This window comes from Calypte anna, chromosome 7 (genome assembly GCF_003957555.1).
Source record: "Calypte anna isolate BGI_N300 chromosome 7, bCalAnn1_v1.p, whole genome shotgun sequence".
NCBI lineage: Eukaryota > Metazoa > Chordata > Aves > Apodiformes > Trochilidae > Calypte > Calypte anna.
The window spans coordinates 26,264,628-26,282,415 of NC_044253.1; the positions used below are offsets into that span (position 1 = coordinate 26,264,628).

At 42.9% G+C, this 17,788-nt stretch overlaps 1 protein-coding gene across 17 annotated transcripts in view; it reads left to right on the top strand.

Moving 5' to 3' along the window:
• HDAC4 (histone deacetylase 4) overlaps positions 1–17,788 on the top strand; it is a 259,775-nt gene that overhangs the window by 236,030 nt on the left and 5,957 nt on the right. For all 17 annotated transcript variants that reach the window (XM_030453803.1, XM_030453800.1, XM_030453789.1 and 14 more), the window contains 4 exons: positions 777–896; positions 3,072–3,169; positions 11,573–11,691; positions 13,421–13,554. In XM_030453803.1, coding sequence (XP_030309663.1) covers positions 777–896; positions 3,072–3,169; positions 11,573–11,691; positions 13,421–13,554 — 471 coding nt within the window. The remainder of the gene's footprint in view (positions 1–776; positions 897–3,071; positions 3,170–11,572; positions 11,692–13,420; positions 13,555–17,788) is intronic.

The window sequence follows — 17,788 nt, forward strand, 5'->3', positions numbered from 1 at the left end:
CTCTACAGACAGCATAGCAGATTTGAGAAAGAGCTTGTTTGGCATTTGGCTGTGTCGATGTATGGATGTAAAAATGTGCCTGATTGATTTCTGTGGATTTAAAGAAGTATTTGTGTGGCTGGGAAGGCATTTGAGTTGCTAGGTATTGGCCAAGAGTTTTGATTAGGTTTCTCAAATCTCCCATGGGCTAGACTCACAGCTTAAAATGGATTAATTTGGCTTTATTGGCCTACTGCATGGACATCCTTTTCCTGTTTTTCATGTGAAAGGGGCATTTTGAATACCTGTCCTGCTTTTCTGCACCAAGTAGCAATGCAATAGGGGATCTGGGTAGGGAGGTTGGGTTGTTCAACCTTATTAGGTCCAACACAACTTTGCTGGGCACTTCTATCAGTTGTTACCCCGCAGACTGATTAAAGCTGCAAATTTGGGGTAACTCCAATTACCCAGCTCCAATCTATATTTCAGTGTCTCCATCCTGCAAACTTATGAATCCAGTTCTGTCCCTCCAAGTAAATTGATCCTTTCCTCGGATTTGATACAAGCTTGAGATTGTGTTTCCCCCATTTATCCTGTGTGTTAAACAAGGAATGTCACCCAAAGCCAGCTGTATAGGGCAGGTTCTTGTGTAGGGCACTTGGGATAAATTTCTTCAGCTAGATCAGAGAGGCACAGAAAATGAAGCTCAGCAGCAAAGAAAACCCCTCCAAATCCCAAGTTCATGGACTCAATGTGTATCTAACCTCCCTCATATAATACAATCTCTGTCCCCAAAGGATGTTCATCATGGGAATGGTACTCAACAAGCTTTCTACAATGACCCAAACGTTCTTTATATTTCACTACATCGCTACGATGATGGGAACTTCTTTCCAGGCAGTGGTGCTCCTGATGAGGTAAGAGCATGGATCTGCATAGCATCCACCTGTGTCTGATAGGACCTGCTCAGAGCTGGTATTCAAGTGCCCCCAAAATCTCAGGGAGCTTCTGCCAGGCAGGCCTTGGAGAGAGGCTCCTGACACCGCTCCCACGGTGGTGCTTGTTAGTGCCCCTTTGGGAACATACCACCCAAGTCTGTGTATTTGTCTGGTGCCTTCTTGTCCAAGTCCTAACAGCCATGGGCATTGTGTCCTGCCCCGCAAGCTGGCAGGAAAGCCTTGGCTAACAAGCAGAAAATGAGTCAATGCAATTAGGCTCTCCAGCCCTTATGGAAGAAACGGTTCCAGAGGAGCCCTTTGCCAGTTGTCCAGCACTCACTGTATTTTTCAGGTTTTCCCTGTTCTAGGCTTAAGTTGTTAGATGCAGGAGGAACAGGTTGTCCTTGGCTGTGCCACTGGCACTCAGGTTTCCTTGCACAGCCTTGAAACCAATCCACCTCCCCTTCTCCTGGCCATGCTGAGGCATCGCTCACTGTGACCACCACGTTCCCATTGTGCAGCTCTGACAGGGGTAGCTGAGCATCACCACTGATGCTACTGGGCCAGATCCAGCAGGTCCTAGTGGTGTCCTCAGAGCCTGCAGCAGAAGGGCTGGGCAGGTACAGGTGGGAGACCTTTCTCCCTGAGCTCTACATCCCTCACATTCTTTCTTTCTCTCTAGGGTGGCAGGAAATACTGTCCTTGCAAAGTGATTTAGCAAAGGGAAAGTATAGGAAATACTCAGTTCTATGTAACCTGAGAAGCTCCAGTTTATGTCTGAAAACTCCTGGAATTCTTATCCTGTTAATTTTACATTTTCACATTCATCAAACTCAATGTTGCCTTTTCAGTTTCTAAGAAATATAAACGTACATGATACAGCTTCATCACCCTGTTTGTGCACTACTGTTGTAGTGAATAAACGGCAGGACTTTGCATCAGGCTTAATTTCTGCTTCAGGATGTGCAGAGGTCTCAGACCTGCATTTTTACTGAGCTTTTAGTAATCTAGTAATCTGGTTTACAAAATACATAGTCATAAGATTGTACTATTCGCTCCCTATTTACTGTTCACAGTGATATTTAGATGTGTCATTCCAGACTGAATAAAACAAAGAATACAAAATAAATTTAATTAAAGCCACAGATAGCTAAAAACCCTCTGTGGATGGATGGATGGATGAACCCCTGTGTTTTTCTAGCAATATTTGCAACATTATAAGCATTACGCATTAAAAGCCCTGCAGCTTTATCTAGCCTGAATTATCCCTGTTTTGTATAGCACATTAACTTTAATTTTTTATATTTTTTTAAATATGTAGTAACCTAAAAAAAAAAAACAACACACAAAAGCCCCAAACCAACCAAACAAAAAACCTCACAAAACTAAGCTCTGTGTGTAGGAGGGAGCTCAGAGCCCTTTGCAGAGCTGCCTCACTGGTGGCAGCAGATACTGCCTGGCTCCTTGCTACACGGCAACTGCAACGTCCCCTCTTGATGAAGGGACTGAACACAGGCAGCTGGGTGTCAGCCTGGGTGAGTTGGGTTTCAGTCCAGGTGGAGAAAACATGTCCCTGCTTCTTGGCAAACAAGCTGCTAGAAAGCCCTGGTTTATTTTTCAGTTTTCCCCTTTCTTGTTTGTTTGCAGTCAGTGCAGGTGAGCACGCTGGCAGTACACGCAGGGATGGGGACTTACATGAACTGCCCATGTGTCCCTTGAGCAGTGAAAATCTCCTCTCTGTGAATCACAGTTTTCCCCAGCAGAGGGGGAGCTCGCTCTGATTAAAACAGTTTGTTCCCCCAGTTGCAACTGTGTTGACATATAAACCACACACCTGAATAAAAATGAAAACGAAATTATAGGTATTGCATGTAACACACTCTCCTGCAAGAGGAAGAGGATCCAGTTGGTGAAGAGGTGTTTTTTTGACTGAGCTGCAGTCAAATACAGCTCCTGTGGAGATCAGAACATGGAGGAGCTTTATTTTCACTTTCTGGATACTAGGTCACTTTAAAGTGAAAAATTACCCTCACTACCACCAAGTTATTGAATCAAAATCCATAGGCAACTGGAAGAGTGTTAAAACAGCAGTGATGTGTTGCCAGACTTTGTGTTTCCATGTCTGTGATTAAAAGTAGCATCTCTGTTTTATAGGTTGGCACAGGAGCTGGAGTTGGTTTCAATGTCAACATGGCCTTTACTGGAGGCCTTGATCCACCCATGGGAGACACCGAATACTTAACTGCTTTCAGGTAATATTGAAGCTTTCCTTTTACAAGCAAATTTTTCACCTAAACTGGGTTTCTCTTTCCTTGTGCAGCCCTTCTTAATCATGAGTTTCTCTCTTCTTAAGTTTAGAAAGACAATATTTACAACCAGCTGCAGTTACTTTTGGAGTACCACAATAAAAATAAAGCTGAACTGAGTAAATAGCATATTGCCAACTATAAGAAATGAGTCTGTGTCATCAGGGGATTGACATACTCACTGCTCAGCACTGAGTGATGCATTAGTTTAACATGACTACTCATATGAATAAGCTCTTCTGGTTCTGGCTAAAAATCTTTTTACTTCTTTGAGCTGACTATTTCTATGAGTAAGCCCACCTGGATGGGAAGGAGAGCCCAGAAAAGCTTTTTAACAGCTCATTGTGAGTTCAGACTTGAGTGTGCAGCTGCTCCAAAACTGTATCTGATAAGCTTTAGATTTTATTATTGTCTTGTTTCACCCAAAATATTGACTGTGCCTGCTGCAACCAACTGAAAATTGAAACAACTGAACCATAAGGTTTGTGCTTTCCTTACTGGGTTCTGGTGTCTTCTCAGAAGCAGCATGTTGTGTGCTGTGAATAAAAATGTAACCATCTCTTAACAGATATAAACTGCTGTGCGGGGTAGTACAAGCACATTCAAGCATGCTCCAAAAAATTGGCATTGTTTGAGTCTGCAAATAGAGCAGGGGATGAAGCCTCTTGTTGATGCCCTGCTGGTTTTATTGTACTGCTCACAGAAGCATGGGGTACCTGGGGATCACAGGGAAGGGACCTGCACTGAGCCATTTGATCTGATCCTTGCTTTTGTCCTCATATCACCATCATAGAGGGGATGTGTGAAGCAAAACACACGTAAGCTGATCTCTGGTGATGCACACCCAGGTTGTGGTCTCTCTGAGCTGTGTCACTGTGTGAGCACTGCAAGAGTATGGGCTGAACATCACCTTGCTGCTCAGAGCAGCTAAGGGCAAAATACCCCCAGAGGGCAATTGTACATCATGGCTGCTCTGGGGACTTGCAGCAGGGCTGGAGTGATGCATTTACCTCCTAGAGCTACAAAGAACAGGAAAAAGAAGGAATTGAAATTATCTATAGAAATAACAGAACGAGGTGAAGCAAAGGCTGATCTCTGGGTACAGGAAAACATGTAGGTAATGCGGTAATGAACAGGAGCCAGAGCTAGACCATACTTTCCTTTTTGTTACTTTTCATGGGAGAACTGATACAATTCTCTGACCTCCAGATATCTAGGCCTTATTATTTTTAGGGACTGTCCTGTTCCACCTCCTGCCTCCCCCTGTGCTGTGGGTCCACCCTCTCCAGCTGGCATCTTTTCTAAAACTATGCGTTGAAGTGGTTTTCTGTCCTTAAACCAGATTTAGTGAGCTTCTGGTGACCACCTCACATAAATTCAGGGAGACACGGTTGCCAAAATATGGGATACGATTTTCTGGTGGCAGGCAGATGGAGTATTGCCTTCAATGAATAGCATTAAATCTGGGAGTGTTATTTTCTGTTCTTCCCCATGTGTGTGTATTTATATTCCTTTATACTGAGAAAGAAGAGCTTTTACTCTAGAGCCTGCCATTAAAAAGCCTTCAAAGAATGTATACAATTTAAAATAGCATCTTGTCAAATAACTCTCATTTATCTCCATGTATTATTCCTCTTGCAAGGAAAGCAGCACTTTCTTCCAGAATGGAAGTCTGTTTATCCCAGCAGTCAACAAGACTGATTTCCTCATTATGGAGAGAACCTGTAGCTCAAGACACACTTGCTATTAAATATTAATTGAGTTACAAGGCTCCTGGAAAATTAATCAGTCTGCACAATGAGACCTTTTCTAGCCACTCCTTAATAGAAGCAGGTTTCTTTTTGCCCAGGGACTGCAGCTATTTGAAGATATTTGGAGCTGGTCACAGCTCTTCTTTGGGGTATTGGGATTCTGGGATGTGTCCTGCTAAGTAGCACCTCCCGTGGTCTGCCCCAGGTCTGCACCTTCAGACAGTAAGTTAAATTGGAAGGTTTTTTTTATCTTATGCCAAGTTTGGTCATGATAATACATTATCAAGTGACCTTTTTAAATCTTAACCAGCTTCTTTGAAAAACATTTTTTTTTGCCCCTTGAATCTTTCTGTTGATTTTAATGTAAAATAACTCTTTGAAGTTTGCAATTTATAGTCCCTTGAGAGTTAGAAAGTGAAGGGAATGGGTCATATATCCCTTCTTTTTTTCTTCTTTTTTTTTTTTTTTTTTTTCCTTCTTTTCTTGTGTTAGCCCCTTGAGACAATGCATGCCTTCAAGGCAGCACCTTGTTATTCCACCCCATCGAATGCCACGTTGCATTTGCCGGGGTTCAAACCTAAGATGAATAAAAGATAAGAAAATTGGCCATAATGAACTCCAGAAGCAGCAGGCATTTTCACCATGAACTTGGAAACTCACAGTGGAGAACTGAGCTTTAATTCAAACCAGTCCAAATGCCAAACTGTGAGGCTTTGAAGTCTGTAGAGGAATCAGTGGAAATCCTTTGAGCTAGGCAAAGATACTGATATACTTCTTTTTTCTTTTTTTTTCTTTTTTTTTAAGCCTTAACTCTTTGAATACTTGTCTGCTTTTAGTGAGAAAGCCATTTCACTACCTAAAACAACCAGAAGAAAAATAAACAACATACTTTTCATCTTTCTTGAAGGTTCTGTTTCAGGATGAGCTGGTCTGTAGTTTTGATAAAAGCATGTCCTCTAATGAAATAATAACTGAGATAATTATCCTCATAAATTAGTCTTCTGATGAGTGAATAAGTGAATCCCGATGAGTTATCATCCCTGCACTGCAAACCTGTTGGTTTTACTCTTTCCAAGGAGAGGAGGATAACTTTCATTGATGGTATTTCTCCTGCATTTCTCTCTGTATTGGCTCCTCCTCTTACACTGCAGCTCTGGGTCAGAGTGCCCTGACCCCTGTGTGTTTGGTGATGCCACTCAGCCCTTTCACAAGTGAGAGCAAGAGTCAGAAATGCAGAGCAGGGAGCAGCCTTGCCGTTCACTTTGCTGAAAATCACCAGCCCCAGAGAGCTGAAATCACCAGCCCCATCTTCAGGTTGGGGTGATATTATTGTGTATCATTATTTTTTGTGGGGCAGGAAGGGGGAGCAGGGTGAGGTCACCCTGGTCACTAATAAGTTGTGCAGAAGGGATTTTGGGGGGTTGCTGGGAGCTTGGAGCACCTTCTGTCCATCATAGCTCTGCCTGCCCGAGCCAGCGGGACATTATAATTTAGCTGACTGCTCACTGGGCAAAGGTCCCAGGGCTGAACTCACCCCCGAACTATGTGGGCAATACCAATGTCACAGATCAGGCAGAAATGTATTAAACTCTAATGTGAAAAATGCAGGCTATATAATTTTCAAAGTCCTTAACTCATCAAAATGCTATTGGTATTCACTGCTGCTATTTTGTAGTTATAGAAACAAACAGTTGTAAAATTCGGGTTTTTTGGTTTTGTGTTGTGTTTTGGGGTTTGGTTTTTTTTTGAAGGAGGTCTGTTTTTCCCTAACTTGTTACACAAGCAGAAATCTTGTTTGCTCCTATAAATCCCCATTTTCAAAAGCAGAGTCTGCAAACCTGGCTAAGAGACCTCCAGAATAAAAAGCAAAGACTGCGATTAGTTCCCTATTACATGAGAACAGTTACTTAGTAAAAGTGGAGTGTATTATCCACAATTTTTCTCTGAATTTACCCTGGAGAAAGTTTTCCTGATGATTCTAGCAGTCATGTTGTCTCATACATTTTTTCCCCTGCGGTAAGGTCTCCTCTACAATTATAATTCCATATAAAGCTTGATTCCGTGTTAGTTTTATTTTTATTTAAAACACCTCAACCAGAAGCAAGAGCCAGGATTGCATTTGAAAGCTCTCCCCTCCTCCTGCCTTCCTCAGAAAGTATTAAATGAGTTCAGGAGCCAGTTTAGAGGGAGAATTTTGTTTTTGCTTTGATCCATAAACCTTTTCAAGAGTGAATAAGGTGTGGGGGGTGGGAGTTGATTTTTTGCCTAGAATTGTTGTTTCTGTATTTTGGATCTCATGCTCTCCCAATGCTCATTTTGTCCCCAAGCTTCTAATCCCTTTTGACATAGTAAATAACCATGGAGATGGCTGCTTGGAGAAACAAAGACCAGAGTCTTCAGGGGGCTGATTGGCCCTAGGAGCAGCAGATAACATTTCCATATATATAGATATGGATGGATATATATGTAGATACACATATGGCCAGCAACTGGAAAAAGACACTGAAGAAAAGGCTCAGCCTTCTAAGTTTCACCAATGTGTTTGCTGCAATTGAGCACTGAAAAAAAAATAAATCCTCTGGGGGATTGTTTAACCTTCTTGTCATTTATGAGGCGTTTAATTGGTGAATTTGCTAGTAGCAGACTAAATATTGTTCATTCTTCTGGAAAATATATATATATATAATTATTTGGGGCTTTTTCTGTCTCCCTTAGATTATGAGAACTCGATCAGTAGTTCTTACTATTTGCAGCCATCAGTATCAATTAATGCATAACTGTTCAGCTTGGCTGTATCAGAGTCAAATGAAAGGATTTACTTTTTTTTTAAGGAAGCAAAACAACTCTAAAGTGTAGGAAATTTAAAGATAAGATAATTTTAAAAATACTACATGACTTTAATGAATATTCAGTGTTACAAACCCTTTCATCCCTCAGTGAATTACTCTGCAGACATTAGTTAAAAGAAGTAGTTCCAGCCAAAAATACTCACATTTGATAGTAGTTTGAATTTCTGGCTTTTTTTGTAGTATCTTCACCAGGGCAAAGCCAGAGGATTGTTTGCAGTTTAATTGTTGCTTTCTCATGGGGACTTAGCTTTGCCATGATGGCTCAGAGCAAAGGACTCATCTGTGGACAAGAAAAATTAAAAACTTAAAAATTTTTTTTAAAAGTTAAAGAATTAAAAATTAAAAACTAAAAGAGTGGGTTGCATGTGCCTGAAATGCTGCCCACAGATGAGAACTCAGAAATGCATTGTGTGAAAGCAATTTGTTTGCTTGGATTTTAAATTTTCATGTGAGTCTTATTAATTTTTATATATATATACATATATATATAATTTTTTATTTACAATTAAAAAGGAGAAAATGAGGGAGTGTTGAGAGGCAAGGAGGATCCTCCTTGATCAATTTTTTATGGCCAGAGATGTAGCTGGCTATGTACATGGTGAGCATCAGCATAGGTCAGGGACTGCGGATTTGGAGTACTCCTGTCGTACTGGAATTAGGAGAAAAGGGTTCAAGCCCAGATTTGAGAGTGCTCTTGGGTTTGGATGGATTTGTGATGGTCAAGGTGCCAAAAGCATCATGAGGTTATTTATTCAGACACTCTCATGTTGCACTTCTCCTCCAGCTGCCCCAAAGTCTCCCAGGACAGGCTCATGGCACCCATCCCATGGACACAGACTATCTGTCTGTCCTCCCAGCACCCCTTGGATGACACATGTTTCTTGTATCTCTAGGAGACCTTAGGAAAATTTCCTGTGCACTAGGAATTGCTCAGAAATAGAGATGCTTTCAGGGGTAACCAGTTGCAGCTGTCAGGCCACCCCATCCTGCACCACAGAAGACTCTGGACAGCCTCAAAACAGCTTCTAACTCTTGGCAAATACCAATTGATTAACTTTTACCCAGGAAATGCTGCTTTTTCTCTCCTAAAATTTGCACAGGCAGGGTTGATGGTTACCTCTCAGTGCTTCGGTGCTGCCCACGTGGTGGCTGTGCCACTAGTGGGTACCTTTGAACCGCTGTCACCACCCGGAGACCTTTGACCAAGCATCACCAGCAGTATCCTGGCTGTCTCCCTTCCTTGGGTACATCAGTACTGGGGCATCAGCAGACATACTGTCAGTTTTCAGCCACAAAATCCATACCAATACAGGGCTGTGTGGGTTGCTGGGTGCTGACAGACCACAGCCACAGCTTGGGGGTGCAGGTTTGGGTCTGCTCTCCCACCAGCTATGGGTGGTCCTGCACATCAGTTGAGGTACTAGCAGCTCCTGTGGGATCATAACTCTGGGGGGAAGCCAAAAAGAAAAAAAGAAAAAAAAAATCTGATGATTTTAGCAGTTTTCTGTTAAAAATTAAAGAGCTCAGCAGGACATCAAAGCTCAGGGGAGGGGGAAAAAAACCTTCTGCCATGTGTACTTGCTTCAAAACTGCTGCTTTTGTCCTTTGTGAAGGAGGTGGCTTTTCCTTAAAACCTCTGTGGGTTCCACTGAACAGATTTTTGTCAACTGTTAAGTCATCAACAGAAACTGTCTTTCTTGTGTAGTCCCTGAGGATAAAACATACACAGCAATCATGCCACTTGAGGAAAAAAAAAAATTAAAATTCCTCTTTTGGATTTTGTAATAGTGAGAAGAAAATAAGACCCTTCCTGTGTAGATTGCCATGCCTCTGTGTGGAGCCTGGCAGGCAGGAAGATTGCAAGAGGCTGTTAGGTTACTGTGGCAGTTAATTGGCTAAAAATTAAATTTAAAAGGCTTTTTTTTTTTTGACAGCTTAGTGTGTGAGTGCTTTGACCAGACCTTCAGTGGGCTGGGTATCCCTGCTAACTGCTCAGTGGTGGCGATGGAAACTGCTTGATGGCTTTGACCAACACTGGAAGTATCTCATCCTGTGGTAGATGTTAATACTAAAAATAAGATAAAACAAAATAAAATAGACTCCGTGGGGGGTGACATGGCATGAGCTCAGATCAGTTTTGGGGCTAATACAAGTCACTGATGCTAGAAGGTGTCTTGTGGCTGTTCAGCATCGTTGTAGCAAAATATGTAAATGCTTATGGGTGTCTTGATAGAGCTTGAGCAATCTCAACACCAGACTTTCCTGAGCTCTGTTTTTCAGCACATCACATAACAAATGTACTCAATAAAAGGGAAGTTCTCATCTACACAAAGATATTACCAGGTTTGTGCTTTGCAATGTGAATAACTTCAGTTCATGTGTTAGAAAGTTAACTTTGCCAGTGGCTGTTCCTGGCATGAGGATCAGGGAAATAACTCATCTGCAGTACCAGCAGGGGATGGCAGTGGTCCGGCTGCCCCAGGGATGCATCCCAGATTCAGGGTGTACTTTTATGATGGAAATAAAGAATATAAATTGGAAAACATTGCTTCATATAAAGGGCCTTGAAATGAAGGTTTGAACCCTCTGCATCCCTCCGTTTTACACCATGTCCTGCAGTTATCCATGCCTGACCAAAAATTTCAAAATCAATTTGAAGTCCATGCACGTGGGTTCCCAGCAGGAACTGAAAAGGTGTTGATCCAAGAGTGCTTGCAATGGGCTTTCTTCATCAGCAAAGATTGTGGTTGTCTGCATTGTGCTTATTTAGAAGCTTTGTTGCTTTGACTTCTTTTCCTTTCTGTAACATCAGCTCTGCTGTGTTTGTGCTGAAGCTCTTAGACCAAGAAGCAATTCGTTGCTCTGCTCAACTTTCCAGTTTTGCTTAGTTGGGATCTTGATGTGGGCAGTGGGGTGTTTGCAACCTCAAACCTCGGTTTTGAACAGAAATTTAGTGCATCAAAGAGAAAACAGAGGGAAAAGGCCTTTTGCTGTGTGGCTCCTCAGCAGCAGACTTGTGTCAACAAGTCTTTTTCAGACTCCTCAACAACTTCCTCTTTAATTTAAATACCAACCTTAACAGGCAGTGGTTTATCAATACTAAGCAGCTCAGTCCTTTTTTTAATAAACTAAGTATCAGAGGATGGGGAACCAGAGTTCAAAGAGATGTATTTGGGGAAGGTGGAGGGTACTTGCATATTAAACCTTTTTGCTCCATGCAACATACTCAGCCTTTTGTTACAGCTATTGAGAAGTGCAGCAAGGAGAAAGTAAAACTGCTTTGCAGATGCTGCAAAGGCTAAAGCAGGTATTTTGAAGAACATGGGGACAAGTGCCCCAAACTGAGGTTGCCATCGAACAGGTTTCCCAGGTGGTTTTGCATCATGTACCAGGAGCCCTCTTATTTTCTCTTTATCCCCTTGTGCTCTGTATTTCAAGCAAGATATGATCAGAAATGGGAAACACAACATACAACAACTTATTTTCCTTGACAAAATGTGAAGCTGTTGATGGAAGAATTAATAGACCTCACTGAAAAAAATAATGGGAGGTAGACTTTAAAATGGTACTGTGTGGTGATGCAAGGTGTTCTGCTGGACAGGCTCTGACCTTCTAAGAAAAGAGGAGATGGGCTTCGCTACCGTGGAATAATAATGCAAAGCTTTATAACAGGTTTGTTCAAGATGGTTTGAGTGTTCCTGCCTTTGTTCAAGAGCTAAAGTAATGTGTCTGTTCAATTTTTGTTACAGAACGGTAGTAATGCCCATTGCCAATGAATTTGCCCCAGATGTTGTGCTGGTGTCATCTGGTTTCGATGCAGTGGAAGGCCATCCCACACCTCTTGGAGGATATAATCTATCAGCAAAATGTAAGTTTCGGAGTCATAAGACCAGAGATCCAAAGCTGGCTCTTAAAGTGCTGCTGTCATAGGGACTAAAGTACAGTGTTTGCAGTTTTTACATTTTGGGGTCTATCTAAAGATCTTTCATTTCAATCACACTTTTCAGCCTTTTTCTTTGAATTTTCATGTGTTTTTTTCACAAACCCTACATATTTTCATCTGACTGAAGCCTTAGTGTTTTTGAAGCATTGCATATTTCACTTTTGAGTGCAAATAAATTATGTAAGGAAGTTACTAGGTCACATCTCTACAGAAGACAGCTGCAGCATCAGAGTTATGCTGGGTTTAATGTAAAATTGCAGAAAGAGGCAATGCCAAATGTAAACAGTGAGCCTTGATCTGAAGGGTGGGAGAAGTCCATTTCCTCTTTCAGGATACTTTGTTAAAAACTTGAGATGAATATTTTTGTTCTCCACCTTTTAAGCAATTTTACAGGTCCACTAGAGCCTCCTTTTTGCTTTGGATCTGTGACATTTTTCATTGCACAGGAGATGCACTGAAATCCCACCCCGTGCCCACATACCCCCCTTGGTTATGCTGGGTTTATCTGGCACTGTTTCATTCAAGTCAGTTGAGATGATGGTTTTTTCTTGCAAAAGGATTTTATTATTATTTTTTAAGAGTTTATTTAAGCCAGGAAACTTCTTCTCTACAGTGAACTTAAGAACCTTGTAAGGTAGCTGAACCTATAAACTTTACATAAGAATAAAGTGAAATAAATTTACAAGAGACAAGTTATTTAAGTTATCCAGAAACACTTTGTAACTAGAAGGTCTTGTTTATCTGCTTGTCAAATTTCCTGTGCTCTACTACTCTTGTAAAAACTGGTTCTGGGCTCAGCCATGAATCTTTTTTCTGGCTGTTAATTTGCCAGTTTGTAAAGATGCTTGTGGGGGTCCCTGCAAAACAGAAAGCAGGGAGCATGGATGGAAGGTAGAAATGCCCTGGATTTTCTTTGTATTTTTTTGATTTGAAGTTTTTTTGTTCATTCTTGGGCTGTTGTTTTGGTGGGTTTTTTTAAGGGGGAAGGTTGCTTTGAGGACACATTTTTTATATCCTTGCAGCTTGGTTCTGTTTTGTTTAAAGAGTAGAAATGTATTGTGTGTCATATGATCAAAGTCCCAGGTGCCCCAGGAATTTTTATAGCATATTATATAGGGGAAGAAACGTCTGTTAAGAACTGGATGTCAAATATCTCTGGGGCACTTTGGTGCTGCTATCGCAACTGAAAGCACCAGCAGCAATTTTATGGATTTCCTCTTCTCGTCCTCCCTCCCCCATGACTGCACTGACTTTGCATCTTCCAAAGCAGGGCATTTAGACACCATCTGCCACGCTCTTTCCTTCTTTCTGAAGGAGATATTTGCTGCTATGTTGAATGCAGGGTGCTGTGGGATTGCAGGGAGGGATGGGGATGCCTCTCACCTGGGATGAATCCCAGCAAAGCACTGGTGGGGCAGATACAGATCCACCCCCACTGCCCGAGCCAGTTCCAGTGGGGAACTGTGGCTGGAATTCTGCAGTGAGAGTATTAAAATCCAACCTGGCTTGTGTTATGCGTTGAGTCCTTTCAGATCCCTTGTGGTTTTTTAATATGATGTAATTCCTTTCTGTAATTCTTTGATCCTTTGCCAGGAGCTTGATTCCAGCCGCAACCTTTGCCCTTCTCCTGCATTTCCTCTTTCCCTCATTACAGGCTTTGGGTACCTGACGAAGCAGCTGATGGGCCTGGCCGGGGGTCGCGTTGTCTTGGCCCTTGAAGGAGGCCACGACCTGACAGCCATTTGTGATGCCTCCGAAGCGTGTGTTTCTGCTTTGCTGGGAAATGAGGTACAGAGACAGGCAAAGCCTCAACCCCCCCTTGAATTTGGATGTCTCATCCTCCAAAACAGTCAATCCACCTAATTTTTCTAATTGTCCTGGATCCTTTTGACACATGGTGATGTAAAGAGCACATGCTTCATTTGTTTAAAAACTGCCTGTGTCTGGCAATCTGTGTTACAAGGACTGAAACAGCTAAGAAATGAATTAGGGTTTATTTTTTATTCAAACTGTTTGCTTTGTGCTCTTTGGAAAATAACCGATCAGTTCAATTTCTTGCTGAAGTTGTTGTCCAAGCCTTCTCTTTGCGGACCTCCTCTCCAGTACTAAAGCCTGCTCCTGCTGCATTGGGCATTTTGCTTGACATTGTTTTCAGTTGTATTTTTTTCTGTCATATTTTCTGTCTTCTGCACATTGCTGTGTTGGAAAAGCCTCAGCTGTATCACAGAAGTTGGCTTGAAAGGCCCAGTGCAATGAAAGAGCAAGACAGAGAAGCACACCCTAGATTTTAGGTTCTGGGGAGGTCAGGGTATTTTCCCACACAGGAAACATTAGATGTTTAAGCTTTTCTGCCTTTTTTTCCCCTTCCACTTTTACTGCCAGTGGCATTAAGGAAAAAATTATTTGTATTTCCCATGCCCATCCTCTCTGCAGCCTGGCTATCACCATCTGTTGTAGCCAGCACCATATGTGCACCTCACACCTGCATTTTAGTGTGACTGGTAATTAAAAGTTGGGAGTGGGTGGCATTTGACATGTCTTTGGACTCAGGGAGTTCAGGATTGTGTACTACAGAAATGCAGCAGCAAAGAAATACAGAAATCAGTTGACAGTAGCAAAAATCAGACTGGATCTCTTGCCCATTTGCTGTGGCTGTACCTTTGCAAACACTTCTGTTCAAGTGGCATATTCCTCTGTTATTTGTTCATGTATGAGTAAGTGGTTAGTTTGGGTCAGACCTCTCTCTTCCTTCTTCTTTGGTCTTTTTTGAAGGCACGTTCATCATGTACAGCCCTAATGGTTGAGTTCTGGACAGGTGCAGTAGACTACAAAAGTGCCTTGCATGGATTTTCCACCTTGCTCAGAGAAGCAGGGGCTTGCTGAGCCTGCAACCCTGGGCACAATGTCTGCTACAGGTGTCCTGGTGTAGCTGGGGCTCTGGAGCTCTTCAAATCAATCACTGAGGATTGATAGCATGAGCTAGAACAGCAGTGAAGTGTGATCCCTGATGCAAGATATAGCTAAAAATTTCAGCTTTGGAGAAAAGCAATCACACTGATTTGGGGGTGGTTCTGAAACCTTGGGCATCATTAATGGCTTGGCTATGTGTTTGAATTTTTTTATGCTGCCTCTTTAATGAAGAGATTGCCCTGAGTACCCTATGGAAAGGAGCAAATCTCAGAAGGCCACAATAAGAGGCCACAAGGAGGCTGCTGAGATGGTCTCTGATGGAACAGACCTCTGAAGGCAGTTGCCTCTATCACAAGGAGAAACATGTGGATCCCTGTCAAATGGTAAAGGAAGAAGGTTCCTCCTAAAACTTCCACCTGCCTTGGAAAGCACACCTGGGATCCTTCATCATCCCTTTTTGCTGAAGAATCCTTTGGGGCAGGAGCTGAGGGAGGACATGTGGTCAACACCTGAAGGTGCAGCACCACAGAAAGGAGAAAACATGCAGTGGTTCAGCTCTGGATCTTCCTCCAGTGTGAGCTGACTTCTGGGGATTGGTGGTGAGCCACCATGAGCAGACTTGCTCTAACTTAGAGTTGCAGTTCTGTAACCATCAGCCTTTCTCGGCTCTGGGATGTTGGATATGCTGGGAGGTGCAGATCAGCTGTGTTTGACTAACAGCCTTTTGGAGAAGTGCACTGTCTTGCAGTATCTCCACACAAAGGGTGACAGTATCTCAGGAAATATCACTAACCAAGAGATAAACCAGCTGGGATTCATCAAAAGCTGTTACTTCAGTCATCCAGCATCCCATCTCCAAGCATCCATAGAGCATCTACTCCTTGTGCCAGGCAGTTCTGATAAGGCTCTTAGCATGGCTCTGTTCAGCCTTTTGGAACAGCCAGAAATTCAGGAGCCAGCTACCACACCAGCATGGAAGCAATGGAGTTGTTACTGCAGGACTTGTCTCACTTCAGTGTGCAGCACTGCTGTCACCAGACAGTCCCTCCAGCAGCTTCCAGCATTGGGTGCAGCTGGCTCTTATGGTAAGATGCACTTTGAAGGGAAGACAGAGGAAATGACACACAAAGGGTGTTGTTTGACATGTTCCTGGGATGCAGGCTGATGACCACAACATAGTGCAAAGATCTACATGTGATAAAGCATCTGATCCAAGCCACAAACTTGTTTAGGAGTGTGAGGCTCTGGAGAGATCTCAGCAGTCCTGATAGCTTGGGTGTTGTCAGGTGCACGAGTGGTTTCTTTTAGCAGAGTGAATATTGATACTTAAAGGTAAAAAAAACCTCCAATATTTTATTTCAGAATCACTGCATCACAGCTATAAGGCACTTCAAAATACTTCAAGATGGACCTGTTCTCACTTTTCCTAGGTGGGCTGTAAGGCTCTGCAGATACCCCGACTTGCACATCAAAAAGCAGGAAACACGAGTTTTATCAAGGTCATTTAGAGAACCTTTTTAATGCAAGGAAGTTGGTGGGAACTGCTGTTGCTTTGTCCCACAGCCCTTTGATGTGGGTTGATGTACAGCGTGTCGGGCGATTCCGCGCGCGTGCACCAGGCCCGGCAGCTGCGGGGCCACGGGGAGGTTCCCTGGCAGAGGAGTGGGGCCGGGAAATGGTAGGAAATGAGGGGAATGGAGCCATTCCCCAAAGCGTCTGCCTTCCCCAGTGGAGATCAAAACTCCTGCTTCGGAAAAAGCGTTAGGCAAAGGCAAGAGCCAGCTTGATCCTGACTGTCCAGGAAATTAAAACAGAGCTTGAGCTTTGCAGCAGATTATTTTAATGTGAAATGAGGCGCTTGAAAAGGTCGCTTGAAAAATGTACCTACGTTCCTTTAGTTACAAATTCATTTGTGCAAAATGTGGCTTCAGTTGAACAAGGATGCAGGGAATATCTGCTGATGAGGATTTAGACCAGGAAGCCACTGTGCCTCTCCTCCATTCCTGAAAGCACCCCCTGACAGCAGCGTGCCAGCAGCGCTGCAGGGCAGAGGAGCCAGGAAGCTCCTTACTTGGGCATCATCTGTGCAAAGCTGCTCACTCAGGCATCATCCCTGCACAGCTACTGACTTGAGCATCATCCATGCAAAGCTGTTCACTTGGGCTTCTCCAGCCTTTACTCTTCAAAGCAGTTCTGGAAAAGGCCTTTTATGACCTGTCTGTTCTCAGAGAGCAGTGTTGCTGTTTAAACTCTGGGGCTTCCATAGCATTCCCTGTCACATTCATGCCAGCACCGTGCCTGAAGCTCCAGTGTCATGGGACCTGCTAGCAGTGGGGAGAGGGACGGGAAGTATGTGCTGGGAGACCTGGTCCTGGAGCTCAGCAGTACTGCCTGTCACTGCTACAAATGCTTTCTCATTTTTCACTTGGAAGTAGCATAGTCCAGTGTCAGACTCAGGACACCCCAAGTAAACAAGAAGGTTACAATAAGCAGTTGCTTAAAACCTTTGTCCAGTGCCCAGAAGTATTTCCTTCCATTTCCAGGAGTGTGGTGGGTGAGGCTGGTGTCTTTGAGTGCTGTTTCAGGAGGAGGAGCATGCAATGGAAAGGATTCATCTGCAAAATAACACACATGTGCCCAGGCTGCCTGATGTGTGTGCTTTATATCAATATCAACTGAGAAGAGATAAAAAGCTCTTAGTTAAAGATTGGTCCAGGAATTGCTTTTGCCCCCACTTAATGTCATGCAGAAACCAGTTTAGGCCAGAATTATTTTTAGACTGAAGGATTCATAAAAAGCACAATTTGTAATAATTAATCTGGAACGGAACAATTTATAGTCCTCATGCAGCACCTATCAGATGGCTGCTATGTGGTCGCAAGAGCAGATCTCTTGGCTGGAGCTTCTCTTGGCTTTGAACAGAAGTTGCAGTTAAACTTTGCTATAGAATTTTTATAACTATAAAACTGTGCCTGATTTGCTGGGGAATATCTCTGGCTGAGCTTTGACTACTTCTTTTCAGCCACAATTAACATCTCTTTGTTTTTGATACCCAACTTTTGAGGCCAGTGCTGAATTCGCATTCTTTTTGAAGAACCAAGCATAGGGGGAA